Source organism: Mycena indigotica (assembly GCF_014461135.1).
Source record: "Mycena indigotica strain 171206Taipei chromosome Unknown Mind.scaff0009, whole genome shotgun sequence".
Taxonomy (NCBI): Eukaryota; Fungi; Basidiomycota; class Agaricomycetes; order Agaricales; family Mycenaceae; genus Mycena; species Mycena indigotica.
In genome coordinates, this window is record NW_023503008.1 from 4,065,101 (window position 1) to 4,092,903 (window position 27,803).

At 51.2% G+C, this 27,803-nt stretch overlaps 10 protein-coding genes across 10 annotated transcripts; 5 read left to right on the forward strand and 5 right to left on the reverse strand.

Moving 5' to 3' along the window:
* Window positions 1-317: 317 nt before the first annotated feature.
* On the forward strand, window positions 318-2,123 carry MIND_01103400 (Methyltransf-2 domain-containing protein; the record flags this gene model as incomplete). Its single annotated transcript, XM_037367601.1, has 9 exons — window positions 318-563; window positions 614-688; window positions 735-789; window positions 838-961; window positions 1,012-1,068; window positions 1,114-1,474; window positions 1,523-1,577; window positions 1,629-1,933; window positions 1,980-2,123. The coding sequence occupies 9 exons, from the start codon at window positions 318-320 to the stop codon at window positions 2,121-2,123; spliced, it is 1,422 nt and encodes a 473-aa protein (XP_037216995.1).
* Window positions 2,124-4,986: 2,863 nt separating this feature from the next.
* Window positions 4,987-6,058, reverse strand: MIND_01103500 (uncharacterized protein; the record flags this gene model as incomplete). Its single annotated transcript, XM_037367602.1, has 2 exons — window positions 4,987-5,916; window positions 5,972-6,058. The coding sequence occupies 2 exons, from the start codon at window positions 6,056-6,058 to the stop codon at window positions 4,987-4,989; spliced, it is 1,017 nt and encodes a 338-aa protein (XP_037216996.1).
* A 267-nt stretch (window positions 6,059-6,325) lies between these two features.
* MIND_01103600 (uncharacterized protein) lies at window positions 6,326-6,919 on the forward strand (the record flags this gene model as incomplete). The annotated part of the gene is made up of 3 exons (XM_037367603.1): window positions 6,326-6,370; window positions 6,420-6,850; window positions 6,904-6,919. The coding sequence occupies 3 exons, from the start codon at window positions 6,326-6,328 to the stop codon at window positions 6,917-6,919; spliced, it is 492 nt and encodes a 163-aa protein (XP_037216997.1).
* A 468-nt stretch (window positions 6,920-7,387) lies between these two features.
* Window positions 7,388-9,191, forward strand: MIND_01103700 (Methyltransf-2 domain-containing protein; the record flags this gene model as incomplete). Its single annotated transcript, XM_037367604.1, has 8 exons — window positions 7,388-7,633; window positions 7,805-7,859; window positions 7,907-8,030; window positions 8,080-8,136; window positions 8,182-8,542; window positions 8,591-8,645; window positions 8,697-9,001; window positions 9,048-9,191. 8 exons carry the CDS (start codon window positions 7,388-7,390, stop codon window positions 9,189-9,191), a joined length of 1,347 nt encoding a protein of 448 aa, XP_037216998.1.
* Window positions 9,192-9,305: 114 nt separating this feature from the next.
* MIND_01103800 (uncharacterized protein) lies at window positions 9,306-10,797 on the reverse strand (the record flags this gene model as incomplete). Its single annotated transcript, XM_037367605.1, has 2 exons — window positions 9,306-10,728; window positions 10,778-10,797. The coding sequence occupies 2 exons, from the start codon at window positions 10,795-10,797 to the stop codon at window positions 9,306-9,308; spliced, it is 1,443 nt and encodes a 480-aa protein (XP_037216999.1).
* A 1,385-nt stretch (window positions 10,798-12,182) lies between these two features.
* On the forward strand, window positions 12,183-13,954 carry MIND_01103900 (ATP-dependent DNA helicase; the record flags this gene model as incomplete). Its single annotated transcript, XM_037367606.1, has 4 exons — window positions 12,183-12,334; window positions 12,380-13,229; window positions 13,275-13,295; window positions 13,349-13,954. 4 exons carry the CDS (start codon window positions 12,183-12,185, stop codon window positions 13,952-13,954), a joined length of 1,629 nt encoding a protein of 542 aa, XP_037217000.1.
* Window positions 13,955-14,623: 669 nt separating this feature from the next.
* MIND_01104000 (uncharacterized protein) lies at window positions 14,624-16,283 on the reverse strand (the record flags this gene model as incomplete). Its single annotated transcript, XM_037367607.1, has 6 exons — window positions 14,624-14,791; window positions 14,837-14,920; window positions 14,967-15,542; window positions 15,592-15,753; window positions 15,802-15,864; window positions 15,915-16,283. The coding sequence occupies 6 exons, from the start codon at window positions 16,281-16,283 to the stop codon at window positions 14,624-14,626; spliced, it is 1,422 nt and encodes a 473-aa protein (XP_037217001.1).
* A 2,010-nt stretch (window positions 16,284-18,293) lies between these two features.
* Window positions 18,294-23,322, reverse strand: MIND_01104100 (C3H1-type domain-containing protein; the record flags this gene model as incomplete). The annotated part of the gene is made up of 15 exons (XM_037367608.1): window positions 18,294-19,114; window positions 19,160-19,353; window positions 19,641-19,804; window positions 19,868-20,061; window positions 20,115-20,172; window positions 20,219-20,290; window positions 20,335-20,432; window positions 20,478-20,516; window positions 20,565-20,758; window positions 20,804-21,323; window positions 21,385-21,459; window positions 21,518-21,629; window positions 21,672-22,133; window positions 22,184-23,244; window positions 23,289-23,322. The coding sequence occupies 15 exons, from the start codon at window positions 23,320-23,322 to the stop codon at window positions 18,294-18,296; spliced, it is 4,098 nt and encodes a 1,365-aa protein (XP_037217002.1).
* A 730-nt stretch (window positions 23,323-24,052) lies between these two features.
* MIND_01104200 (Peroxiredoxin) lies at window positions 24,053-24,927 on the forward strand (the record flags this gene model as incomplete). Its single annotated transcript, XM_037367609.1, has 6 exons — window positions 24,053-24,241; window positions 24,288-24,303; window positions 24,363-24,433; window positions 24,477-24,623; window positions 24,680-24,817; window positions 24,868-24,927. The coding sequence occupies exons 1-6, from the start codon at window positions 24,158-24,160 to the stop codon at window positions 24,925-24,927; spliced, it is 516 nt and encodes a 171-aa protein (XP_037217003.1). The 5' UTR covers window positions 24,053-24,157.
* A 93-nt stretch (window positions 24,928-25,020) lies between these two features.
* MIND_01104300 (uncharacterized protein) lies at window positions 25,021-27,407 on the reverse strand (the record flags this gene model as incomplete). Its single annotated transcript, XM_037367610.1, has 6 exons — window positions 25,021-26,530; window positions 26,578-26,773; window positions 26,827-27,007; window positions 27,052-27,089; window positions 27,141-27,214; window positions 27,259-27,407. The coding sequence occupies 6 exons, from the start codon at window positions 27,405-27,407 to the stop codon at window positions 25,021-25,023; spliced, it is 2,148 nt and encodes a 715-aa protein (XP_037217004.1).
* Between the last annotated feature and the right edge of the window lie 396 nt (window positions 27,408-27,803).

Below are 27,803 nucleotides of genomic sequence, written 5' to 3' on the forward strand. Positions count from 1 at the left end.
GCATTTTTGAGGGTTCGGACTCAATTTTTTCATCCACGAGGCTCTTCGGAATATTTTACCCGAGCTCGTTGCACTACTTTATATGGGTCTTCCTGGACACCTCGATAACAACCAATAGCCAACCAATTGACACGCTTATCGTCGTCAGGCCTTTCCTTACCCGCTGTTTACCCATGGATGAGCTGATGCGCTCGTCCAGGCCATACACGAAGTTCTCTATCTCATCGGATCGTTACAATTCGAAGACGATATAAAGGCGTCGAGATGCAGACTTTCCACTCCGAATTCACCACCACCACCACCTTCTTCCCTTCGCCATGTCCCTCCCTGACCTCCTCGCCCTCTTGACCACCTCAATAAACAACCTGACCGCGCAATACGCCTCAGCTGGCCATGCCCTTCCATCACTGGACACCCCATACGATTCAAAGAGTCCAGCGGAGACATTCCGCTTGGGAAACCCAGCCGTCGTCGACGCGACAAAGGAAATAATAGCGGCCGCAAGCCAGATTATTGTGGCTGTTCGCGACCCAGTTGTAGGACTTTTCTTGAGCGCACATTCGGTGAGTGAGCAAATCTGGTTCTTTCTCATTGCTCAGTCCTTTTTGGCAAGTTCAATGTACCGGCGTGTCTGCGTGTCGCGTCAGAGCTGAATGTCCCGGAAATTCTGAGGGAGGCGAGAGAGCAGGCAAGCAACATCTTTCTTTTGCAGAAGAAACCCTCAACTACTCCAGGGTGCCTCCGCGGAGAAAATTGCGTCTTATAGTGGAGTAGATGCTGGACTGTTGGGTATGTCTCATAGTCCCCAACCTTTCTTTTGCTGACTAGGCAATTTAGAACGCGTCCTTCGACTCCTTGCAACGCATCATATTTTCCGCGAAATTGGCCCCGGAATCTTCACCAACAACCGTGTGTCGTCTGCAATGGACAAGGGAAAGAGTGTCAAAGACTTATTGGAGCGGTTTGTGGTTATTAATTGACCGTTCATTCCCATTCTAATCAGAGCCCAAGACCTGGTGAACGATTCAGCGAGCCACAGTCTGGACGAGCGGCTCATGTCGAATTCCTGTATGTCTTCATCACCACCGATACATATTTGCCAACATCCAATAGGGCAGACGAGTGCTTCAGAAGCGCATCGGTGCTTGCTGACACCATGCGCGATCCCAAAGCCTCCACTCCCCTGCTTCAGGCCTTCAACCAGCCCCCCACCGCGAATTTGTTTTCCTTCCTGGAAACCTCCCCCGCCCGTCTGGGGCGCTTTTCCATTGCGATGGACGTGACCATGACTACGAACCAGCTGGCGGATGGGTACCCATGGGTAAATCTCGCCACAGGCGATAAGAAGCTCGTCGTCGATGTTGGAGCGGGAATGGGAGGGTACATCATGGGGGTCGCCCGCCAGCTCGGGTCCAGCGACAAGATCGAGTTTGTGATTCAAGATCGGGAGAAGACGGTCGTGAAGGCTCGCAAGGTCTGTTTTTAGCCCGTGTTATTGGGGCTGTAGACTGACTGAATGCAGAACTGGGAAGAGCATCTGCCTGAGGTCGTCACGAAAGGCCTGGTCAAGTTCGAACGTGAGTGTGTTTTTCTCTCTCTGGTCACATTCCTCACAACTTTGACTCCAGCGCAAGACTTCTTTAATGCACAACCGTCGCGATCAGCACCCGTGTCGGTCTTTGTCCTGCGTCACATCCTCCATAATTGGCCAAACGCCAAAGCCACCCAGATCCTCCGCCGCCTGCGGGATGCCGCGTCAGCAGAAACACAGCTGCTCATCATTGACCGGGTCGTCCGGCCCGCGTCCCTTGTCGAGTCTGCCCACCCCGAGATCGTCGAAAGCATTCCCGGCGCAAAACTCGCCCCCGCGCCGGCCCCCCTGCTGCCGAATTGGGGTGTGGCTGGCCAGATGATGTACCATTATGATTTAACTGTCCGTGTTTTCCTCTCCTTTTGTCCGTGGTTAACGTGATTTTCAGATGCATAATTTGCTGGGAGCGACTGAGCGCACGGTAGATGGGTTCGTTGCGCTTTTGCGTGGTGCTGGATGGGAGCTAGTCAGGATTCATCGGGATCCACACGCGTCGCAGTCGAGCAACTTGGTTGCACGGCCTCTCTTGTGAGGAGCACAATGGGACTTATCATCTAAATACTTGAATAAAAATGGTCTAATCCTGCTCCACGCGTCGGAACTCAGATTTGCGACCAGTCCACCGGCCATCCCCGCAACAACTGGCGTATATTTCCCGTATCCTGTCCAGTCCGCGTCAAGTCAAGGTTGACCCATTATCCAAGCCATTTGTCGGTTCTGAATCGGGGTCAAACAAGCAAGTGCTGGACAAATGACAAGAACTGACCTACTCGTCTTGTCCCTTCTCTGATGCGCCTAACGGCGCATCTCGAACTGACCCTCCACCCGCTTCCTCGCGTTCGCAACCAATGTCAGCGTCCAGAGAGCAACGGAGGTTGCTGCGAGTATGTTGCGTTTGATTCCAGGGCGTCACGCACGCCTCCGGCGGCAAAAACCTGCGAAAAAGTGAGTTTTGAAGGACGAAAAAACAGCGGAAAATAGCTTACGTAAGTGCAGGCAGACACGCGAATTCTCCCTTGTTTTCGCGCAATTTCGTGTGTCTGTCGGCGGAAAATCAGCCGGATGGGGCGCAAAATCCAGATGGGGCACTGACCTTTGGCGAGCTTTAAAGCCACGACGCGGGGCGGGGTTGTCGTCAACAACGGAAATTTGCGGGTCCTCGGTATAGAAAACCACATGCAGGCCCCTCACTCACAACGCCGAAGCCACTCTCCGCGCTCGCTCGCTCGAATTAATTACAGTCTTTCGAACCAAGAAGGTTCCAAGCCAGGGAAAAGGAACCAGCGCTCGAAATCTGGTAATTGTGAGCAGCTAAACCAGGCGGCGACACATAAACCAACCGCTTGAGGGCGATTTTGGACACCCGCAAAGAACCAAATGCATTTGTCGGATGGGATCCCGTACTCGCCATTCTGAAATGCGGGTAAGCAAGAAAGTGAACGTGCTGAGTTAAAAACCTCTTGCATGGGAGACCGAGTAACCTACAGAATGTCAGTATCCAACAAGATCAAAGATAGAAAAACTCACAGAATCTAGACCTCGAAGGCTCAGTCCACCATTCTCTGATGCGCCTGACGGCGCATCCATCCCGCTGGCGCTGCGACGCGTTCGCAAAACGCGACAGGACAAGAGCTGTTGCTGCGAATACGCCACGTTCAAGTCCAGGGCGTTAGGCACGCCTCCGGCGGCAAAATCCTGCGAAAAAGTGAGTTTCGAAAGGCCAGAAATTGAGCAGAAAAACGCTTACGTACGCGTAGCCATACAGGCAAATTCGCCCTGGTTTTGTTGTCATCTGCAACGGTGAATGAGCCAGAAGCGTGCCAAAATCGACGCGGAAACCGACCTTGGTGTTTCAGAAGGAAGTTCTTTCTTCGAAAACGGGAGTGGGCGTATGGACGGGGTGGGCTCGTTAGGTGTAGCGGGCATGGCACAAACGAATGCCTGATGAGACGATGGTCAGCACACAGCCAAGGATTAGAAATGGCATTAACAAACGGGGTTGGTGGCAGCCACATCGATTCTGTGCGCCTGACGGCGCACCTTTTGCCCAACAGGGTTGGCCACAAGGCCCGCATGCACCCAGATCAAGGTTGCCTCCAGGTACTTAAGCATGGCTCGCGTTCGCAAATAACGACGCCGGCAGAGAATTTGGAGGGCGTAAAGTTGAAGTCCAGGGCGTTATGCTCCGGCGGCAAAATCTTGCGAAAAAGTGAGTTTTGAAGGGCAAAAAGATCGCAGAAAAATAGCTTACGTAAGCATAGATGGACACACACACAAATTCTCCCTCGTTTTCGCGCAATTGGGCATGTCTGTGGGCGGGAAATGGGCCCAATGTGTGATAAAATCCAGGCGGACACCAGCCTTGGCGTCGCAGAAGGTTTTCGAAGCCGACAACGGGTGTAGGTGTAGCGGGCGGGGTTGTCCTTACAATGGAACGTGGGTAGGCTGTCCCGAGTTGACTTGAGGTATGTGTAAAAGCATCAGGAAGAAACGCACCTTTTGCGGAGATCTCCTGACCGCAACAAAACTTCCTTCGCTGGCGCGTTAGTGACAACGGGGATAGGTGTAGCATGGCGGGGCGAGTTTGTTGTGTGCTGAGATGATTGACTAACTTGTTGCAGGGTTCGTGCCAAAGAAACGCACGTTTTGTCCTGCTCTCCCAACTGCATGAGCCCAACAACCCTTCCTTCGCTCGCGCGTTAGTCATAGCCTGCCCTCAAACCCAAGGCATAGCTCCAGTCTCCTGCCGCTCGCCGTTCCCAACTCCATCAACTTGAAACGTGGTGGTTGATTGGCGACGTCATTGCACTTGAAGTATGAGGGCCGAACTACGACAAGGTTAGCATGCAGGGGTCAACGTGAAGCTGGGAGACTGACTGACCGTCCAAGGCTGGTCCAAGGACAGTCGTGGTCGAAGGACAAGTCACGATTCGTGTGACGGCACGCGATAATCTCACCTATGAAATGGTTTGTGCTGGCTAGACAAGGGGAAAGTCTGGCCTCTATCCTGAAGGGCTGTTTCCTTTTCCTAATTGAAGGATAGGATAGGATAGCATTACGCGGCACGGTCCCACTGAGGAACGCCGGTTTCCGGGGATTGGCAAAAGCAAAGCGCTGACCTTATGAAAAGGTTTTGGATATTAGGAAATGGTACCATTTCTCATGCGGTAACACTGACAAGGGCATCCTCTCAATGTGTCTGGTACTTATGGCATAAACCTAAATATTTTCACAAGCTACAACAGGCTACAACATCGAATGAACACTCGTGATAGATGACTTGAAAGTGACAGCTCCGTCGTACAAGTAAGGGCTCGGAAGAAGTTATAGAACACGCAACATTTGGGATTGTAGGCCCGGAAAGCCAACGCTAGTGTCCTGATGTAACCAGAACATTACTCCTCACTAGCAGCTCGCGGGTGGAACCAGTTGCAGGGAGTAAAATGATCACTCCATGATGCAAACCGATAGTGGTTGATGATTCTTGTGAAAGCGGCGTCAAGATTGGGATTCAAGGGGCAATTTCCATGGGTTGGTCTGCCTTGAAGGATTGTCATATCGAAAAAGGACTGTGCTGGTTCAATGATGTTGGTACTGATAGGGGTAACGAGAGCTGGGTCGAATGTGTCAAGGTCGACTGTCGTGGCAGTGGTGTCAGGCTTTGACCGTTTTGCATTGGCCTGGCCATTGGCGCTCCGCGTGGACGGTCCGGCGGCCTCTCCTGCACGATAGCCTGAACGCAGAAGCGTTCCCGAATCGATGTAGTGGAGGGACCAAAACACGCCACACACAACGAAAATGTGCCACCCTTCACTTGCGGCTACATCGCCAAAGAAATGTTTAGCGAAATGAAGTTGGTTGGCAACTTGCGAGAGGGTCGCCTGCATCTTGTCCTGGATGGCCTCCATGTCCGGATTGATGAACCATGCATCCACTGCCTCCTGCTCTGTGGATGCTGCAAGGGCTTTGATTTCGGCGAAGAAGATGAGACGACGCTGTGGTGTTGCATCCGTTCGCACACAAGCGAAGTCGGGAGTACAGTATTTTCGCCTCACGAGGTCGTTCGGCAATTGTGTGTACTTCTTGATGAAAGAGTACTGTTGTTCACAACGAACGGAGGTTTCACGATTTGGCGACTTGTCGTCGTAGCGCAGCGTGAAGGTGTTGAAGATGACTTGACAAATACCGTAGATGTAGCACTCGAATGAGGAGTACCGGAGAGCATCGTCCACCGTGCTCACGAGATCAGTGCAAAACTTATCATAGTGGAGAATGAGAGGAAGCCGTTTGTCGTATTCCACATTCAAATGCCCAGAGCTCTCTTGCTGTGAGTCATAGTCAGCCGTTGGTACAAATTTCGTAAAATAACAACAAGCTTACGACTGGCTCGGGACGACGGTGCTGGCCTGGGATTAATTCGCCCTTATCATCATCGTCGACCTGACGGGTTGAATGGATGTGCGACATGTGAGGGAGACGTCGACAGAGTCAGAGGAATATCAGTCTCGAAGAACTTGGGAGCCTGAGCTTGAGCGAAGCAGCCATTGAATGTGAACCTTTATATGCTTCATGATAAAGGAAAACCCTCTTTCGGATACAAGACGCTCCAAAGAAAGAAAAAGGACCTCACAAACGAAATGCTGTTTCAGGCTGTGTGTGGGCCCCATTGTCACACGTTGATTATTCGTTATAAAGCCACTCAATGTGACCTCTCAACTTGAGCACACCCCGACCATGCCACCTCAGAGACTCCTTTCCTTCCCGCTCGAGTATAGCGACGTACACTATTCGCTTCATTTATGTTTTACTCTCATTGAAAACCCTACAGATTTACGCCGCGGTCATCGAACTCGGCAAGTCTCTCGAACTCCCCGAGCGTTTTGACCTAGTCGGGGTTCGCTGCGCTGATTGTCGGCTCGGTTGGCCTATGCAAGATGCTCAATTCAAGCGGATGGTGGACTGGGCGATGGAAAACACTGGTAGAGTAACCAACAACGATGGTACTATCAACGTCCGAGCCACTGGTTATAATGTTGGGGCCGCGTTTGCGGACTCCTTGGGCATCATTGGTGGCGTCACAGCAGTCTACGTGCCGTCGCAAAAGAAACCCAACTTGCTGACCACGCTTGCGTTATTCTGGATTGAGACTAATGGGACTATCATCGAAGACCGATATAATAAGGTGCAACAAGAAGAATTCGCAGAGAAGCTAGGCTTCGAAGGTCCACCAAAGTGGTATATAAGTGCGGACTTCATCGAGTGCGTTTTCGGCCTTGGCTGTTCAATCGGGCCGGTTGTTGATGATCCTCCAGCCAGCATTATCTCTGATTCAAATTGAAGTGTTTTTCAAGTCTAGCGCTTAATCCTTTGTAAAGAATGGACTGTAACAATGATACTATGCTACGCAGCTTGTGGCCGATCCTAAGCTTTTTCATTTGTGCTTGAACTTTGACAAAACAGCATTTATGCAATTACGACCTTGAGAATTGTTGTTTTTCTTTCGCGCTGGTTTTATTCGGATTTACCTTTGGTGATAAGACACACCTTTTTGACCCTTCGACCGCGATGGACGGTGCTGTCACTGGCAGTCCTACTGCCAAGTGCCAACACATTGGCTTCAGTCAGCACAGTTTGTGTCGTTGTGCAGCAGTGCATGAAACAAGATTTGTGCAGTGAACCACTGCTCCCTGTGGCAGAAGGGGAATAGAAACACTTGGTTATTGGCTTACCTTGGCCATTATTCGAGATGCAGACTTTCCACTCCGAATTCACCACCACCTCCTTCTTCTCTTCGCCATGTCCCTCCCTGACCTCCTCGCCCTCTTGACCACCTCGATAAACAACCTGACCTCGCAATACGCCTCAGCTGGCCATGCCCTTCCATCACTAGACACCCCATATGATCCAAAGAGCCCAGCGGAGACATTCCGCTTAGGAAACACAGCCGTCGTCGACGCGACGAAGGAAATAATAGCGGCCGCAAGCCAGATTATTGTGGCTGTCCGTGACCCAGTTGTAGGGCTTTTCCTGAGCGCGCATTCGGTGAGTGAACAAATCTGGTTCTTTCTCATTGCTCAGTCCTTTTTGGGAAGTTTAATGTACCGGCGTGTCTGCGCGTCGCGTCAGAGCTGAATGTCCCGGAAATTCTGAGGGAGGCGGGAGAGCAGGCAAGCAACATCTTTCTTTTGCAGAAGAAACCCTCAACTACTCCAGGGTGCTTCCGCGGAGAAAATTGCGTCTTATAGTGGAGTAGATGCTGGACTTTTGGGTATGTCTTATAGTCCCCAACCTTCTTTTGCTGACTGGGCAATCTAGAACGCGTCCTTCGACTCCTTGCAACGCATCATATTTTCCGCGAAATTGGCCCCGGAATTTTCACCAACAACCGTGTGTCGTCTGCAATGGACAAGGGAAAGAGTGTCAAAGACTTATTGGAGCGGTATGTGGTTATTAATTGACGGTCTATCCCATTCTAATCAGAGCCCAAGACCTAGTGAACGTTTCAGCGAGCCACAGTCTGGACGAGCGGCTCATGTCGAATTCCTGTATGTCTTTATTGCCACCGATACTCATTTTCCAACCTTCAACAGAGCAGACGAGTGCTTCAGAAGCGCATCAGTGCTTGCTGACACCATGCGCGATCCCAAAGCCTCCGCTCCCCTGCTTCAGGCCTTCAACCAGCCCCCCACCGCGAATCTGTTTTCCTTCCTGGAAACCTCCCCCGCCCGTCTGGGGCGCTTTTCCATTGCGATGGACGTGACCATGACTACGAACCAGCTGGCGGATGGGTACCCATGGGTAAAGCTCGCCACAGGCGATAAGAAGCTCGTCGTCGATGTTGGAGCGGGAATGGGAGGGTACATCATGGGGGTCGCCCGCCAGCTCGGGTCCAGCGACAAGATCGAGTTTGTGATTCAAGATCGGGAGAAGACGGTCGTGAAGGCTCGCAAGGTCTGTTTTTAGCCCGTGTTATTGGGGCTGTAGACTGACTGAATGCAGAACTGGGAAGAGCATCTGCCTGAGGTCGTCACGAAAGGCCTGGTCAAGTTCGAACGTGAGTGTGTTTTTCTCTCTCTGGTCACATTCCTCACAACTTTGACTCCAGCGCAAGACTTCTTTAATGCACAACCGTCGCGATCAGCACCCGTGTCGGTCTTTGTCCTGCGTCACATCCTCCATAATTGGCCAAACGCCAAAGCCACCCAGATCCTCCGCCGCCTGCGGGATGCCGCGTCAGCAGAAACACAGCTGCTCATCATTGACCGGGTCGTCCGGCCCGCGTCCCTTGTCGAGTCTGCCCACCCCGAGATCGTCGAAAGCATTCCCGGCGCAAAACTCGCCCCCGCGCCGGCCCCCCTGCTGCCGAATTGGGGTGTGGCTGGCCAGATGATGTACCATTATGATCTAACTGTCCGTGTTTTCCTCTCCTTTTGTCCGTGGTTAACGTGATTTTCAGATGCATAATTTGCTGGGAGCGACTGAGCGCACGGTAGATGGGTTCGTTGCGCTTTTGCGTGGTGCTGGATGGGAGCTAGTCAGGATTCATCGGGATCCACACGCGGCGCAGTCGAGTAACTTGGTTGCACGGCCTATCTTCTGAGGAAGCTGCTCGTACATCATGGGACAGGAAAATGGGGGTATATTCAAATCTTATGATCTAAATACTTGAATAAGGATAGAAAAATCGCTCAAGTCAAGCAAGGAGCTCAGGCTGTCAAATATCGAGAAGAAACTCCCCTCCAAATGGTGCTTGCCATAGATCAATGAGTTCGGCTACTTCAATCCGAACGTCCCATTTATCGTGGTTCTGGGCTTGCAACTCCGTCAGTCTGTTAAGCAGCGTCCGAGGTGAGGTCGGCGCAGTGGGATTGTCAGCGAATTCAAACAAGACGAATGACCGCAATTTAACGGCCAAAGCGAGGCCTCCGAAACGGAGAGAGAGCATGTCGGCAAATGCGTCGGCGTGAGCACGAGGGATCTCGGAGTGGGCGAATAACCGCAAATGCTTCAATCGTGGGACCAGTATATGCGGTGTGTCAGTGAGGAGTTTGGCGAGTTGGAGGACATTGTGGGAAGACCGGTGTCCCAGCTCTATTGTCAAGTCGGTGACTCGATGAAGAGTAGGAATCAGCATGGTGAAAGTTCTGCTGGACATGTCCATATATCCGCAAAGTCGAAGTACCCTCAGGTTGGCGAAGTAGTTGGGAATCAAAAACTGAATTGTTTTGATGTCGACGAGCGCAGTGTCCGTGGTCCACACGCGTCTTCCGAAGCGCAGGTTTAAGCCGCGAATCTCCGGAAAGGTAAACCAATGCAGAAAACCCCCAATATTGTCGTCGGACTCGATGTTCAACATCGCATACCGGAGTTTGGGCCATGAAAACCCGCACTGACGCGCGCCGTCCGGGTTGTCAAGAGTGGCAGTGGCCAATTCATGCAGGGAGGGAGGTATATTTCGGAAGTCGTACCGCAAGAGCGTTGCTTTGTCGGCGAAGTGCAGGATGTCGTCTTGGAACTCCAAGTCGGGATGTGAGCAGTAGTTGTAATACCGAATGATGTCGCAAGTTTGAAGTTTTTGAACTAGAGTCCCTTTGGGTTGGCTTCCCGCCTCGGAGCAGCAGGATCCCGTGTAGGTCTGGGTAAAGTCAAAGACGACTAAGTTTTTAAGTGCCGGGAACTCGATAGCATTCCATTGTTCACTCGTAAGATTGGTGGACGTAGGAGATGACTCGTACAAGCCATATGCGTCGATACAGACCGTGACCCAGCGCTTTGACGCTTGAAGGAGTCGTTTGAGGAGCGTATGGCGCGTGGAATGGTTGTAGCCAAGTACAATTGTCAGTTGATAGCTACCGGAACGTTGCAGGTAGGTGTCCATGAGCTTCACCACCCGAGATTCTTTTGTCTCGCACTCTACTTGTACCACGTCCAAAAAAGACCACAACTTGGGGAAGCTAATCGCAGCTTGCCGCCATTGACGACAAACATGGCTGATGCCCAAAGAAAGCATAGCTGGAGTTGTTGGGTCTTCGTATAAGTTTTGCGCTGACGCAAAGCGTTCTTCCTCGGGGTATGGGATCGTCTCGAAGAAAATTTCCCCCAACACATCTTGAGGTATTTGTGCCCACCGCGACTGTCTGGACCGAAGTCAGCCGAGGTGGAACGAGAAAATGAAACCTTGCGAACATAGCTGGATTGACCACCATGGTCAATGATAGAGGTGTACGCTTTTGAGACGCGCTCGGAAACAATGATGTGGGGAACAATGGAAGAGGTGAATCATGACAGCAAAGTGCGAATAGTCATTTCGTCTGACAGTCAGTGGCAAGAACCTTGAGCGTAAAGAAGTTGTTGAAGTAGACGATGAAGGTCAAGGACAACATGTCAGTTCGTGAATTTTCGGCAGATCATGCCGGATTCCTTCCTCCGGACATACAGTCGTAACAAACTACGAGTACATATAAGTATAGAGCTTTGAGAAAAGAAAGCTCCAGCTTGCTACGCTTGGCATCTTCCTAAATAAACTGGATTGTCCAATCCATTGACAGCTCTTCGCTCAACGAGAAACCTATCAGGGTCGTCTTCACAAAAGAGCAGCTCAAACGGAGGCCGGCTCTACATATCCAACTCGAGGATATGCGGCGAGTTGAACCCATGTCTAAATGCACACTATATATCAAGGAGGAACTCTCCTCCGAGCCGTTTTCTCCACATGTCAATACGACCACCCTTTTCGATCCGAATATCCCATCCATTGTGGTTTCGGGCTTGCAGCTCCGTCAGTTTGTCGACTAGAATCTGAGGTGAGCTGTTAATGAAAGTGGCGGCGAATAGCACGAATGACTGCAGCGGTCGGGCTGCCTGGGGTGGTGAGCCCGGCAGCCCCTTGAAGCGGAGAGAGAGCATGGCGACAAATGCATCGGCAACCGTAGGATGGATATAAGAGTCCAGGCACAACCGCAGATGTTCCAATCGTGGAACTAGCGTGAGATGAGGTTGTGTTGTGAGTAGGTCAGCCAGAGTGGGAACATGCACGCGCGATAGGTCTCGTAGTTCCATTGTCAAGTCGGTTACCCGATGAAGTGCTCGAATCATGGCTGTGAAAGTCGTACTACTCATAGAAATGTCTCCACAGAGTCGAAACACCCTGAGGTTGGCAAAGTAGTCGGGAATTGAACACCGATTATTTTGGAGTAAAAGGCGGTCCATGTCCCACGCGCAAAGGCCGATCCGTAGGTTCAAGCCACGAAGTGCCGGAAAGGCAAAACGGTGGAGGAAGCCACGCAGATTATCGGTTCGTTCGATGTCCAGCATGGCATAGCGAAGCTTAGGCGCTGAAAATCCCCAATCGGGGTCATCCGGACTCTCGTCCATAGTGGCCAGTTCAATCAGGAAGGGAGGTATATCGTGGAGGAAGCTATACCGTAAGGACACGGCTTTGTAGAGAAGATACACGATCTCATCTTCAAACTCGTCGTCCGTGCAGTAGTTGTGATACCGAATGAAGTTTTCCATTTGGAATTTTTGCACCTATCTGTATTATCTTATCAACGGTCACATGATAATTCCATCACACTATCTTACCTCCACCATGCCACACGCGTTTCATGCTCCAGTCAACTTCGCAATGTCCTCCTTGCGCTTAGAGACATTTCCTACCTCCACAGACGAGAGCCAGATAGTTTTCTGCCCTCCTGTGAAACCTTGGCGGTCGGACCGACCACAATTCAGCAAAGAGGACAAGTAAGTTCAACGTCAGCTCATTCGGTGCAACTAACCCCTCTACAGAATTGCTAGCTCATCGCATCATGGGGCTGTGGCAAGAGCCAAAACAAATGAAAAACCGACAGGCCAATCGCACGCTTGGACAAACCATTGGCTTGAATTAGGTTACAACGTTGGGGAACTGGTTACTGGCCAATGGGTTTACCTAGAGGACGCGCAGTTCTTTGTGGCGGAAACACCCTCCTCTGGCTTGCAAAGATTTAAATGCTCTCCCTCCTGTGCTATCGAAGATTGCGTTACCAACTACAGCTCTCATCCACCTCCTGGTATCATCGAAAGATGGGAACTGCTGGACACTGGTCTTTTGGCTAATGCAATCATGCACTCCGGAACGTTGCCATTGTCACTGGGAACACGCGTCGCATTCACCACCCCTCCATCTACTAGCTTCCACGGCGCGTACATCGTAGATTTCCCCGACGACGAAACGGTTGAAGTCCGGGTGGCAGTTAATGGTTCAGCTATCGATCCCCGCGCTACCGACCTTGTCAATTCCTTGTTAGAGCCTCCCTACCCATCTGACCTCCTCACCGTACCTCGAGCTATGGTGCATCACCACTTATTTTCCCATGCAAGCCCTCTTGCAATTGGAGACAGAGTTTGCTCGGGCACTCTAATAGGGAGCATCAAGAGGCTTGATCGCGAGGGAAAGGATATATTTGCTTGGGTCAAGGAGGAGGCGCACCATGAAACCATGCATCGCGTTCACGCGTCACGCCTTAATAGGCATTTTGTTCAAGGGGATCGAGTTCGGGTTGTGCATGGACCGCAAGCACATACCCAAGGCATTATCAAACGAAGATTCTTCCTCAATGAGACCTTCAAGACGGTTCTAGCAGCAGAAATATGTTCGGTATGTCAATGTAATCATCATGTGCAGTCCATAAATCGACAACAGGGCCAAGATCACTCCAACACAGTACGAGCACATCTTTTATAACGCCTGATAGAGACAATAGTCATGCACGATAGTTCACCATTCTGACCACGGACATTACCCTTGTTGAAACCCCCTTCACTGACGTCGGACTCAATTGGGCTCTTCAATACGATGCAGGACCGAGATGGCTCTGTCATGAAAAGTTGATGAACCGCCGGCTCGACGTCATAATTTGCGCCAAGAAGAACTTCGCTCGGAGCAATTATGGCTACGAAGCCATTCACAGTCTTTCAGCAGGCTACATCGAACTTGACTCTCTGCCGCATCCAAATCGTTTGGCAAAGCTCATCACGGTATATCCAGACACCGGTGGAAGGCGTGCCCGCGGTGTACCAGCCAGGGATCTACGGCCAGTGGACACTTGTTTGAATCCAAAGACTGGTCTTATCTGCAAAATTACCCAAGTAGGGGTTCGCATTGTTGTCATCGGGCCTGATTTCCGCGGAAGGTGGAACGACCTTGGGTTATATGGACTTGTTCTCCCCGAGCACAGTGTGGACAGCAGAGTTGCCGTCAAGTTGCAAAATGTCGATTTGAGCGATGTCACCAGCTTCTGCACAAACTATTTTCCTCTCGGGAGTCTTTGCCGATCTTCGAATGCGGACGGCATCAAGACCAAGGCTACGCGGTTCTTTTAATTTTCTAGAAGTAGCGCATGTACTATCGTCTTCCCAGCATACTTATTAGATTACATTTTGTTGCATCACCTGGATGATGACAGTAACAGTCGGATGAAGTGAGTAGGCTGTCAGTCTCTTGAGCAGGTCGTCACGATTGTTATTTGGCAAAATGAAATCCATTCAAGGTTCTATCTAGGCGCTTTGGAACACCCTACGGTGTGCCCCAAAGTCGGCGGGTATACCAACTACGAATCGGAAAAAGAGATGAGAGAGAGAGAGAGAGTAAGAAGGAAAGAAAGAAACAATAAGCAATCCATCCAATACTGCGGCAGTGTGTCCAATACGAAGAGCCATATACCGGAAAGAGACCGAATAATGACGAAGATACCGCTGCTGCTTACCCTTGGTCAACCCTTGTTGCTCTTCTAACTTTGCCAAAACCGATCCTTGACGTTCCCAGATACTCGCACTTTTGAAGGAAGCCGTAAGCACAGCGTTGACACACTTGAGACTAAAACACGTCTGCCCTCGCCGTGGGCGTGTCGCTGTTGCTTCTTTGTCGGCAGAAAAAGCGTGTGGAATACATCACGCTTTCCCCCTTCTTGCTGATCATGGTCGGGTCAAGGTCCTTTGTCGATTGAGGCGAAGAGCGAGGGGAGGTAGGGTTGGCAGCAGCAGTTCGTCGATTTAGGCCCTCTTGCGGCCGTGCTTCTTCTTCTCGCCAAGGTCAATCTTCACCTGTTTGCCTCTCCGGTACCGCTTCTTTTCGCGAGTCCGTGTGCTTTGGCGGATGTATGGGGTTGGCGCAGGAAGCTCAGCGTCGGTGTCGGTGTTGGGCTGGTGGGTTGATTCGACCTGAACATTATTAGCAGATGGCCAAAGGAAAAAAATGCTAAAAACCTTGGCGAGACCAGAGCAGGTGAGTTTTTCGACAAATTCATGATTGGCGACTTCGAAGAGAAGAGTGGCTCCTTCGAACGTAATCTATGGTAATCAGCACAAGCAACTCGAGGGTTTCGAAGTAACGCACCGTGAAGAGAAATGCTTTAATCCGATTCTTAATTAGGGCTGAAATGGTTGCCTTGAATCGGCGAGTGTGGTTGGCGAGAGGCCGTGCCGTAGTGATTCCGAGAGTACTGGTCTTGTTGGTGATCCAGGTAACGGTGAAGACACGGATTGCAGTCAAGCCGAGGAAATGGTGCAATTTAATTGCAAGTGGGTGGACTTTGTCCGTTATGGACATGGCAGTTTTATATGACAGCCAGACGATGATGAAAATGGATAATACAAGCGCAGTCCGGACCATGCTGAACAAACAGTACGATTTGGATGAAAGTTCGTGGATGATTGCCCGAAATGTGGTTGATAGACTCGACCGAATTGACTTGGTCACGTGGAGATTCTGAAGGGCAATGCCTCGAATGATGATACCAAGTTTTGATCCTACAATCACTGCATTGCTGCTGAGGACCAGGATGGGCCGTATGGTTAAGGCGTCAATTCCCAAGGTAAGGAATCGGTCAAATTTGATCAAAAGGTATAAAACTTGCGACGCGACTATGGGAATGAGAGACCCAAGTGTTTGGCAGAGGATACGAGGCCAAGTCTGGACAATAAATAAGCAAGTGAAAGAGGGAAAACAAGAAGAAACAAACAGCGAGTAAGACACCAGCGAGGATCATGCTCTCGTCGACGACATATAAAATTTGACGACGCATCGACAGCACCTTGCGGAACGCGCATTCGAAAAACGGCGAAGACTCCATGAGAATGAGAAGGGCGAGGACAGTGACGAGTTCGACGAAGGAGACGTCGAGCTGAGATTATATTAGTCATTGATTAAACTGGACAAACGAGCGACACACCAAGAACACGAGACATTCGAGGTCGCTTATGTTAAACTGCACGGATACCAGATACTGTTGGGCCTATACGACGACGATGAGAATGTGCACAACAAGGCTGAGACGGAGAGTACCTCGTGCAGAACGTAGACCAGATAATCGACGTTTCCTTCTTGAAAGACCTCGCCAGCGACGATGAGCCACTTTTCCCAGTCAGTGACTGAGACATTATGGTCCTGGACATGAGCGAGGTGGCTCGCTCCCCAGTCGAGGGTAGGAATACCGATGACTGAGGGTGTGGTCCAATTCGCGCGAGAGAAACCAATCGAAATTGGTTCCTCGTTGAATAGACAGATGGGGAACGTGCGCACAACTTCGGGAATGATGACGAGGGTGGGGAGGAAGGGAAGGAGGGCGGAGCTGACATCGACACCAGGAGTGTCGACGCTGCTGAAAATAGATACAAGAGAGGCAAACGCAAGTGTAAGCTTTCTGAGGAACATCGTAGTTCAGATTCAGAAGAGAATGGACTGTCACGGCTCCCGTCACCAGCATTTTATAGTGGCTCACCAGGCGGTGCAGAGGACGCAGCAGCGACGCGAAGCTCGTGAAATGGCGCGCTCCAGAGTGGGGAGCATTCAGGAGCATAGCTGCCAGGAGTCTGGCGACAGCGGACAATGCCATTCGCTTGTTTGAAGGCGGATGTCAATGAAATTGCTCGCCACTCGTTCATCTACCTCACTGGCACTTTCTCCCGTTCGACAGTATATCAAAGCAGGCCATGCAAGCGTCCTTGATGTTAACAAATGGCGAGTTGTTCTTTACGGGCGACAAGTTGACACAGATGGCTTTCAACTCATCGCCATAAGATTTCGACCAGAATATTCAGGGAGAGCCTACGCGGGCGTTGGGGTTGATGTTGTCAAATGGCGAGTTATTCTTTTTGGAGGAGACAAGTTCAAAACGTGCCCTTGATTTGAGCAGCACCGGCGAATAATCCATCTAGTCTTGGTATCGCATCGAGGCTGTTCGATGGCGAAGTATATGTGCGCAGAAAAAAGTGGCTTTGCTGGTATAGTCTTCTTGTTATCAACCAACAAGTTTTCGGTGAGACTGTGGAGAGTTTATCAGTGGATCGTAACACCGAGTCAGCCCGTAAGGAAGTGTCCCTGCATGTCGGCAGTTTTCTTCTAACCATCTATCGCAAAGGGATCGGTGGTATTGCAGTTCTGCGAGGTCATTCGGCTTCATCTACGAGCTCTTATTAGCCTTAATCCTTAGACTGGCCGACACCTCACCAGTACACCCCAATCGCGAAATAGCAGTGCTCTTCCCTGCCTGCTTTCGCACGAGAAAATTTTGCCGCTCTGACTGACGGGAATTCGTCTTCTCCAAATATTCAAAATCTTTTCACAAGGTCAGCACTTTCCTTCTCTTCACATAGGAAAAGGAAATAACCCATCCTTCAGGAGGCCCCGACTTTCCCCTTCGAGGTCACCTAACAATGTCCGGCACAAGGGTTGCATATTCCTCACGGTATCGTTGTTTCAGTCAACAAAAGATTCGAAAATGTGCCTGTATCAAACTGTGGTTAGCCCAGCGACGCTTCGGCCCAGCTTCAATACCGACGAACCATATCCTAGACGATGCAACCGTATACTGGGCCGCTCGTCAATAGACTCTTGTCCGCCGAGCGATTTCCTCGACCAAGCAAGTTTTTCTTGGACGATTTGACTACCGTTGACGACCAGCTTCGCACTCCCCATGGTTAAGAGAATTTGAACAAAACACTGCCGTCGGGTTGGTAGACGACCACCTTTGAGGACAACATCGGGGACGACATCGGGAACATCTAGGCAGAACGAAAGAGTAAAGAAGTCTGAGATCAGATCACTTGGAGATTCCCACGGGTCCGACTCCGCTCTCCAAAAAATTGGTTTCAAATTGTAGGCTAAGAGGTTAAGTATATATTTGCGCGACAAGTAAATAGTAGCAGCTAGTGCTACATAGAGCAATGTTGGTTGTGTCTGAACGGACGCAAGTAGTCATGCTGTAGAAAGTGTGCTTTTTTCAAAAGCAGAGCAAGTCCGCGGCAGAGGAGCTGCCTGACCTGGCTAGCAGGTCAATAAAAGTGTGAGCGGGATAATATTGACCGTGCAGCCCACGTGCACGGTCAGGGTATGGCCGAAACGGAAGAGCAGAAACGAGTGAAAAAGTGGGAAGCAAGACTACGGAGGAAGGTGTAATTGACGCGGGCAGCCCATCCAGCGAGTGTGTGGGCGCTTGAACGCGTCCTCCGTGTGATAAATAAACGGAAGAGCAGCGCGAAGCGTGTCGTGCAGATAAATAAAGCTGACCCGGGACCCGGAGAGAGAATGAGTGTACAGTTACAAAAGAGCGGCAGTTGTCGAAGTGTCTGTCGACAAGCAGAGGTGGGAGGTGAACAGCGAAGAAGCTGCAAGTGGAGAGGGCATCGAAGTCGTCGTCAGTGAAGAGGAGGTTCGATGGGTGTGTTATAGCCTGCGATTAGGCGAAAAGACTGGGCGCTCACGCAAGCAGGTAACCGGAACAACGCCCTTTGGCGCATCCATTCGTCCTAGTCGCTGAACAAGGGCCCAGCCATCCTGGAATTCCTCCAACACTCGGACAGTTTCGCCAACCTGGATGGGGAGCTCGTCGTCCATTGTGGGGGTAAACGGATTGACAACGTTCATCAGCTTGGAGGTGTCAGCGTCAGAAACGGCCATCTGGGCAAAGGCCATGGACTGGTGTGCCGCAAATGATTCAGAGCGGGTGGGGCTGACGACAGGAAGCGGTGGGAGCGCAGGCTCAAGCATAGCGGTTGGAGAAATTGGGCTGAGTTTGGTCTTCTTCGCAGGGGGTGTTGGGGGTGTGGGTGGGATGTGAGATTGGTGGGGCGGTGAGGGCGGCAATGGGACTTGCGACGCCAACATGGCAGCCTTGTTGTCAGACATATATGACGGGGGAGGGGATCTTTCGCTGGGTGCAAATTTGGAGAAGGTCTTATCCCACCCACGAGATGACCGCAGCGATTTCTTCGACCCTTTGGACTTCTTGGAGCTCGCTGGTGCAAGCTTGCCGTTGTTCTGAGGTATTTGCGGAACCCAGTTCGGATTCATGTCGGCTGCCGAGGCGCCAGGCATGTAAACCGAGCTGGGCTTCTCCAGAATATAGGCAGAGGCATGCAAGTCGAGCTTCTGCTCCACATCATACGGCCGCGCCTTTTCAGACGTGAAGTCGATGACTTGGGGAAGAGCACTTTCTTTCTTCGAGTGTCGCCGTTTCCAGTGCCGGAAAAAGCAGAACCCAACGCCTGAAAGGGGTCAGGGACAAACAACCTAAATTCACGATCGCGCACCGAGAAGGATTACAGCGGCAAGGATAGCAACGACAACTTCCAAAGTCTTGGTGACCGCAGGAGTTTGGAAGTTGACGACCGACATAGTTGAGGCGGGCGCGGCAGAATCCACGACAGCAGTGCCAGAGCTCGTAGTAGAGGCGGTAGCGCGGCGAACGCGCATCATACGAGCGTGATTGTGGATGGCCATTGCTCTACAGTCGTCGTCGTTGCAGGAAAGAGAACGAACGAAAAGAGAGAAAGAGAGACAAGAGGGGGAAAGAGAAGAAAAATGGGAAATCCTCACACGCAAACCATCCATATCAGTAAGGGCGCCATCTGTTTCGGCAGCGATAAACACCATCAATCAAATACCGGCCGTGGCAAATTTGACTTAGTCAGGAAGAGTCTCCCGACGACGAAAGCTGTCTTGCGTCAAATGTCGAGAAGTTGGTTAGATACAGCTCTGTACAATGAACGGGCACCTTCTTCTTCAACATACCCTCCCAATGCACCACGAATAAGACCATCCAACTCGGCAGCAGGCATCTGTGACACCATCTCCCCACCCAATGAATAGAAAGCTTCCGCACAGATCGCCGATTGTTCCGCAATGGTGAATGGGACGAATGGGAGGACGGTTGTTACTCGGGATAGAATAGACGTCTGGAAGTAACCGATCAGCCGCGAATCCCAAGTACCAATAGCAGCAGCAACTCCCGCACTTACCCCCATATGTCGCGACACTGGTTCCCGAACAAGCTTCATAAGTTGGACATACTCTTCTCGCGACATGAGCTCATCAGGTCTTGCGCGTTTGGCATGGTGCTCCGCAATCACAGCTTGACCCACGTTTGAAGTGCCTAGCCACAGCACATTCCGTGTGTCAACATGCCGACTGTTAGCCTCAAACGAGCAGCGGCCTGACAAAAATAGCGTCAGGAGGTAGACAAGCGGAACAGATGGTAGGCCAAACCTGACTCCCATGGCATTAACAATGACCACAGCGTCTTCTCCTCCACCTTTTCGATTTCCTAGCGATGGCTCAATAACTAAGCAGCAAGGTAGACCCAAACTGACGTCGAGAATGACCACACATCGCTTTCCCTCGTTGTTGATGAGGAATTCCGCTAATGTACACGAGCTGGGTTCCTGACAAAACAGTTAGATTGGCACAACGGCGCGCTAGCCCGAACCTCGTCAGGACCCATCGATAATGCCGTCCACAGATCATGTGCGTTCCGGAGCGTCGTCATGTTCACCGTGTGAGTTGGAACATCCAACAGTGCGCCAACTACAATCAGTCAATAATGGAAGAAAAGGAGCGAAAGCGACCGACATCGCCGAGCAAGGAGACTCTTTCCATGACCACTAGGTCCTGGAATCGACGATCAGCGAGGATCCCCAAACATCACTGCACACAAACCACAAAGCAGGACGACAACGGGTGAAACAGCGAGTTTCTGGGAATGCATACTAAGCACTCTGAAGAGTTGCTCCAGTGCCCGATCCTGCCCGACGAGCTCGTAGCGAACCCGCGCTAATGGCCGGAAAAATGAGCGATGGATCAGTGCTGATGACCGTTTGGCGTGTTCCTCGCCAGCCCGTTTGATGAAGTACCTAAAAGAGGTTGGGCCATGATCGCCATGAAGAGAGAAAACCCACCTGATTGCGGGACCAGCTATCTCAAGCTCTTCCTCGTCCACTTTGGCTCCAAAGGACGCCAAGACCTTGGCAATTTCCATTCGCCTGCCCAGCTGCGTGTTCTCCAACGCAAACTTGACAGCGCTCTTTCCCTCAGGCCCAACAGCCTCCATCTCTTCCGCGCCAACCTCTCCCGACTCCAGAACATGCCTGACCGCCTCTGGGTCATCTGATGCAATTGCAAACAACAACCGAGTCGGCAGAGGTGTACTTGTTGTCGGATGGGTAAACCCTAATGCCGAGGCTGCCCGCGACGGTGAAGTTGGACGCGTTTGCGGGATCTGGATGGGGGCGACTCTTCGTCGAATCGTATTGTCCGCTGTATCATCCTCTTCTTCCTGGTCTGCAGTATGCTGCCATTGGAGTGGCGCGGATCGCAGAGGAGGCTCTATTATTCGTGATTGCGGTCGTGGAAGGGTCGTTTTATGGTGGTCGTTAGAGGGGAAAGTATCGACAGTAGCAACGAAAGCATGAGGGGTATCTTTTGGTATTTGAGAATGTCCAGAGCGCTTAAACCGTGTCAATGGCGATCATAATGGTACTCTGTGGCTCACAGAAGATGCAGATCGTGCAGAAATAGATGAAGATGTTGTGTGAGCCCTTACGGGTGCAGAGCGCTAACGACATCATTAGAAGAAGAAGAAGAAGAAAATCCAACATCGCAAAGCAACCCACAGATGATTGCATAGAAATAGACTGAGATGCAGAGTGAGTTGCTTTCCTTTGAGGGGAATCTGGAAATGAGAATGAAGATGGCGGGGCGGTCAACACCGTCGACTAATAAAAGCTACATAAATGAAAAATTCGAAAATAACCGATTAAAACTCACTAAACGAAGGGACTTGAGTCCTTTAACCATAACAGTCTGAGGTTCTTCCCCGAAGAACGAAGATGCAGAGGAATCGCGCATTGGCGCTGATGCAGGCGGAGCAACACTCCTGGATATTCTCCGCTTGCGAACATAGGGCTTGGGGGATTCGTTTGCAAAGGTGGTTCGGGTTGCCGAAGCCGAGGCGGGAACAGGTTGAAAAGTCGAGTCCCGATACGAATTCCGACTTTGACTCCGGAACCCGAAAGGCACTTTTCCCTGCGCCAATGGTAATGGTTGTGATGAACCGATGGACTCGGGTGAGGCAGTTGTCATTTCCATCTCGGGCGGTGGCGCAGACCTGAAACTGAACGGAATTTTGTTTCGGATAGACATCGACGAGAGCGGCCGTGGAGGCGTGTCTGGCGAAACAGAAAATACTGATCGAGGGCCTGTTGTGGGAAACCCGCTCCTAGTCCGACTCTGAAAATTTACTGATCAGTCTTTGGAATGCAAAATCAAAGCAGAATTACATGGCCCCGACGAGACTGCGAGCGGTCTGAAGGCGTCGATGAAGACGCTTCATGCTGCGGATTGAATGATTTAGGCCTAGGCTCACGTGGTGGAGGAGTAAAGACACGGGCTCGAAGAGTGCGGCCACGTTCTTCGTCCTGTTGCTCTGAGTCCGATAGAGCCATGAGGGTTTCTCGGGGCGACATATAGACATCATAAAGTGTGTTTATGGTATCGTTCTCCCCCGGAACGAGGTAGGCAAGCTGGGCAGTTGCGTCTTCTGGAGGGTCATCGGAGTCTGAATCAGATCCATCCTCGGAACAAGCCAATGTGGTTGAAGAGAACCGACTACCAGGCTGGAGCAGTTCGTCAGGGGTGTCATCAATTGTAGATGACGAGAAGCGACTGGGAGGCTCGTTTGAAGAGAAGCTATTGGATATGTCCCATTGAGCAGTTGCATACTGTCCATCGGAATCCTCGTCTTCTTCAACCTCGTCGTCAGGCGTTATGGTTGATGCAGACCGCCGAACTGTGGAAGGAGAATCAAGATCTGGAGTGTCATTTCTCGAGACACCGCTATATGGTGAAGCAAGTCCAGGACTAAACGGCGAATGGGAAAAGAGGCGGCTAGCCCCCAGCCCAATACCAGATACACTGGCGCTCATCCTCGAGGTTGGTGAGCCAAACGGCGATGATATGAGGTTCAATGTCGATGGGAGTGGTTGGGGGGAAACGAAGGAAAGGTCGGAACCATATCCAGAGTCAAAGGAGTCGTGGTTGGTGGGATTCTTTATGGTCGAGATACGTGCGAGGTTGAGGTCAAGTGAGACTGGCGAAAGAAGGCCTGGATTGGTGTCCTTGGCATCGTCGTTGACAAGGGTCCAACCTTCGCCTGAAATGTGTGGCGATACTCCATGTTCTTGCGCCATGGATATAGTGTCTTCCTGAGGCTCCAATACATCGCGGAGAACATCGAGCAGCTCTGGCAGGTTGTTGGAAGGCTGCACGGAGGGGTCATGAATAAAGTTGCAGGATTGGTCGAAGACACAACGGCCTTGCTGGTAAAAAGGGCATGGGCGTGCTAAACCTATTCAGTGTGCTATCTAGTGGGGTAGAAACACCCACTTTTGATACGCCAGGGAGCGTCTATCGTGGTCATTCGAGTTCTACAGACTCGTCTTCAAAACCCCGTTTCGTTGCCACAACGCAAGCACGCACCAATTACGTCTCTCGAAGTCAATATCTCGTCCTTAGACGCCGGCACCAAGTGGACGATGCTGAAGAGATGATAGCAAAGCGACGCGTAGTTTCGGACTACCTCGTCGCAAAAGTTGCATGTAGGGGTTCTAGAATAGGGAGAAGGGTCCGTCAGGTATGGCACACAGTCGTAGAAGTCACGCACATAACCTACTCTGCAGATGCCAGTCTGGGTTGCAGAAGCTTGAGAGCTTCAGTCCGAGGCCACCGTTGCAGTCAACGAATCAACCAAGATCCTCACCGTCAACCATCACTGACATTCCACGATCACATGATCGAGACTGATCATCGGCTGGCACACCTCGGACTCTCGCGCCGGGCGCGTCGACGCTGACTGAAGGTGTAGATCCCTGTGAGGGACTTGGGAAAAATCTCTCGAGACGCCCGTCGTGCCAGTGGCTGATTAAGATGCTTGCCCCGATTTGAATATATTTTCCAAGTGGCTCTGATTGGACGTGAGTGGACATTAGGTGGTCAACCATCTCAGAATATATGTGCGACCTTCAACACTGGGCTGGCCCCACATGGAGCTGTAGTTGCGAATCGCCGAAAGTAATCCGTTTGCATGCTGCTTTGTCAAGTCATGCTGCTTCGAAAAATGAAATCGCGACTCGATGGCGAGCTCTTGACTTGAGAACCTTTCCGGCTTTCGCTCATCCGGAGTTGGGCCGGGATTTGCTTATAAGCACAGCACCAGTTACCCTTTCTCATCATTCCCCAACTTGCTTCTTACCAAAATGGCACCATCGATCAAGGTCGGCGACACCCTCCCCCAAGGCACTTTCGGCTACATCCCATGGAGCGATGCGCTCAAAGACAACGTATGTCCTCGCAAGTTGAAAGATTAAGCGCTCAACATCTGTTTAGCTAGCTTGCGGAGTCCGTGCGTATTCCTATCCAACTCTAAACCCCCGATTCAAGCCAAACATTTCGCACCGGCAGCCAGCAAACTCAACACTGATGAGTGGAAGGGCAAGAAGGTCGTCCTCTTCTCCGTTCCCGGCGCATTCACGGTAAGCTTTGTCGGCTATCCTGGCATTCCACTTATTCGCTCAGCCCACCTGCCACACCAACCATCTACCCCCGTACCTCCAGAAGTACGACGAGTTCAAGGCCAAAGGCGTCGATGTCATCGCTGTTGTCGCTGCCAACGACCTGTTCGTCATGAGTGGCTGGGGACGCTTCGAGGGTCTTGAAGATAAGGTGAGGCTCTATTACCATGGCTTCATTTAGTATCGTTTTCTGATGCTCAGAACCAGATTCTCACTCTTTCTGACACTGATGCTACTTGGTCTGCCTCGCTTGGCCTGTCCCTTGACCTCTCTGGCCATGGTCTCGGTACCCGCACCGCTCGCTATGCCCTGATCATCGACGATCTGGTCGTCAAATACGTCGAGGTATGTTTATCTTGTTCAAGTTACCTGGCCGATGCTAAAGGCTACACCAGGTAGAAGCCGGTCCGGGTGTAACTGTTTCTGGCGCCGAGGCTGTCCTGGCGAAACTGTAAGCTAAAGAAATGTAGAGTGCTATGTAGAAGACCAATGAAGATTAAGAATCATGAAGTACAGCTACAGATGAACAAATTTCCAGCTTATTAATATCAGCTAGCCCATGGATTATTCTCCTCGTGAACTTGAGCATACACAGGCGGTGTCCGCACACGAACTACAATATCTTCCCTCCCTTCGCCAGGTAGTTCCTCAATAACTGCCTCAGCTACCTCTTCGCCCTGTTCCACTGAACGAGGGCTCTGAACTTCCACCTCACCTTCAATACCATCTTCTGGATCTACAAACCCTCGTCGGTAAACCCGTTTCAACCCGGGCGAAGTACTGCCACTGTCCTCCTCCACAACAAGGTCGACAGCATCAGGAGGCAGTACCGAACTCTGTCGTGAGTTGCCTAATGATGGCGGACTCCGAGGACTGCTTGCAGCGCTTTCATTAGGACCGAATGAACCTCGGTGGGAAATTCGGTTAGCTTGCGCAAGGCGAGCTCTGGCCGCAGCGGCGTTGCTCGTCGATGTGTTGGAATTCGTCCTTGAGGATGCTGCTGAACGGGTCCATCGTAGTTTCACATCCGCCTCGTGACTGGGACCAAAGTTGTCGTTGTGATCGACCAGCCTTTGATCCGTCGGGCCAAAGGATCTCGTTCGACTTGGTGCATTTGTTGTTGTCTCTCCAACCGCACCATACCCCTCCCATCTGGGCTTCTGTCTCTCCCTCGCCTCCAGCGTCGGTCTCCCACCGACCGGCGAAAACCATGCACTCCGTTCGTCTCGCAACACCCTTTCTTCTTCGTCCCATATCCTGGTTCGCGCAGTTTCCGAACTGACATCGAGAACGGGATAGTTGTAGTCCCCAAACATGAACTTCCTGCTCTGCGAAAACAACTCCTCATCGCCCAACGCATCGGGATCGCCGAACGGTAGCCGATAGCCCTCTTCATTTGTAACTGTCCCCACCCAGATTGAATTGTTCTCCTCGTGTCGCACCAGATCAGGCGCCAGATGTACCACATCTTCTTCTTGTGAGGCCAATAACGGCGCATGGACATCCTCCAAACCATCATCGTGCCCCAACGCATTGCCCAACGCATTACGCACCCGCCCACCAGTTTCCCCTCCAACGTGGGTCCGTTCCGCTGGTTGCGGGAGCCAATATTTCCTCCTCCCACCATCAGCATATCGCAGACCAGCACGAATTCTTCGGTCGCGGCCTTCCCCTTGGTGCATATACCCCTCGCTCGGCTCAAACTCGCGGTAATCCATTCCTTCTCCGCGCAATGTTGCCCGACTGTCAGCAACAACATCCTTGAGCCCAAAGGCGTCACGCAGGGCATAATACATTGGCATCCGAGCAGCGTAAATCGTGGTTGAGTCAACAAAGTCGGTGTAGGAAAACGCGTAGGCGTGGGCGATCGCAAACATAGGCATCTCGATGCAAATGAGAAGGTCCGTTAATGCCAAGGCAATGGTGTCTTTGTCCTCGTCGCGAGTATATGGTCCGAGATGTGAGATTGCTCCAGCTGAGACGAGAATGGAGATGAACAGCGCCTGCCAGAATGAGAAGAATAGGATTCCTTTGACACAAAGAAATTTGGGGACTGGTCTAGTAGTCATCAGTTTGACTGTAGCATTACACCCCGGGAAACTCACCGAAAAGGCTTCAAATCGTCGTTGACGCACATCCAGAAGACGGCTAAGCAGTATAGGCTTAAACAGATGCTGATGTTATAGACAATGCTGATGTAGAGGTATCCGGAGTCGGAACGAAGGGTGCCTTCGTTGTACTTTCCCAAAGCTTTGAGAATCAAGGTCGCTATAGCCAGGATAGGTTTGACTTGAACGTATTCTGGAGCAGACAAGTGAGAAATGTTCTACTTGGAGTCTGATGTTATTACTTACGAAGAATGCCACGTTTGAGGAATAGAAACATATAGGGATCGCTGACGTCTATTTCGCGTTTGAAGAGGCTGACCGGAAATACTGGATCTTTGGGAGGGCGACCATGAAGCATGATCAATAGGGAGCGCTCTCCACCAAGATAGGATAACAGAAGGACAAAAAAGCAATAGATGACGAAAGCCTAGAGATGGTTAGCTTTGGTAGAGACGAGAAGAAGAGGGTAACCTCGTAGATGTCCCGAATTGCGTCAATGAAGAATGCCGCTGAAAAAACGGGTCAAAGAAGTGGTGTTTCGAGGCTTGTTGTAGCCATACCATCGAGCGAGAAGAGTGATATAAGCGATGAGATGGCGTAGAGAGGGACCATAATCATGATACGAATGACCATCCTATGCAGGTGAAAACAGGCTGAAGTCGCTGGAGAATAACACACCTTTGGAGAGCCGGTTTCCGATAGTTGCGGAGATGAAAGTGGATAGACATGCCTGAGGCAATGACCGCAACCAGTGTGCATATACCCGCGACGGTGAGAACGACTGTAGGAAGCCGATTGCCTGCACCTTCTGCGAGTGTAACGACCATCTTGCACGACCTGTTTTCTCAGAAAGTATGAGTAGATGAACTCGCTTTCAAGAAGCTGGTAGGAAGGGTTTCAACGTACCTATATGCTTAGTGGAAGAGAAGTGCTAGGTGGTGCTTGAGGCTGCGGAAGAAAACGTCATCGTCTTGGGCAGTGATACCGACAAAGACCGCACGCTAGTATGATAGCCAGCAATGGAAACGGTGATAGGAGCGTGGTTCCAGAGTAGGCAACAAGACTACTCTGGCGCGAGCAAGGAGCCCGTTCTTGGACAAGAACGAGTGTGACATGCACGCAGTGACGCCATGTCACAGACTCTGTTGCCGACCACCACAATCCTCATAGTCATTCAAAGGTAGCACTGCTCCACAAGTCCATTACTCTCAATCTTACGCCAG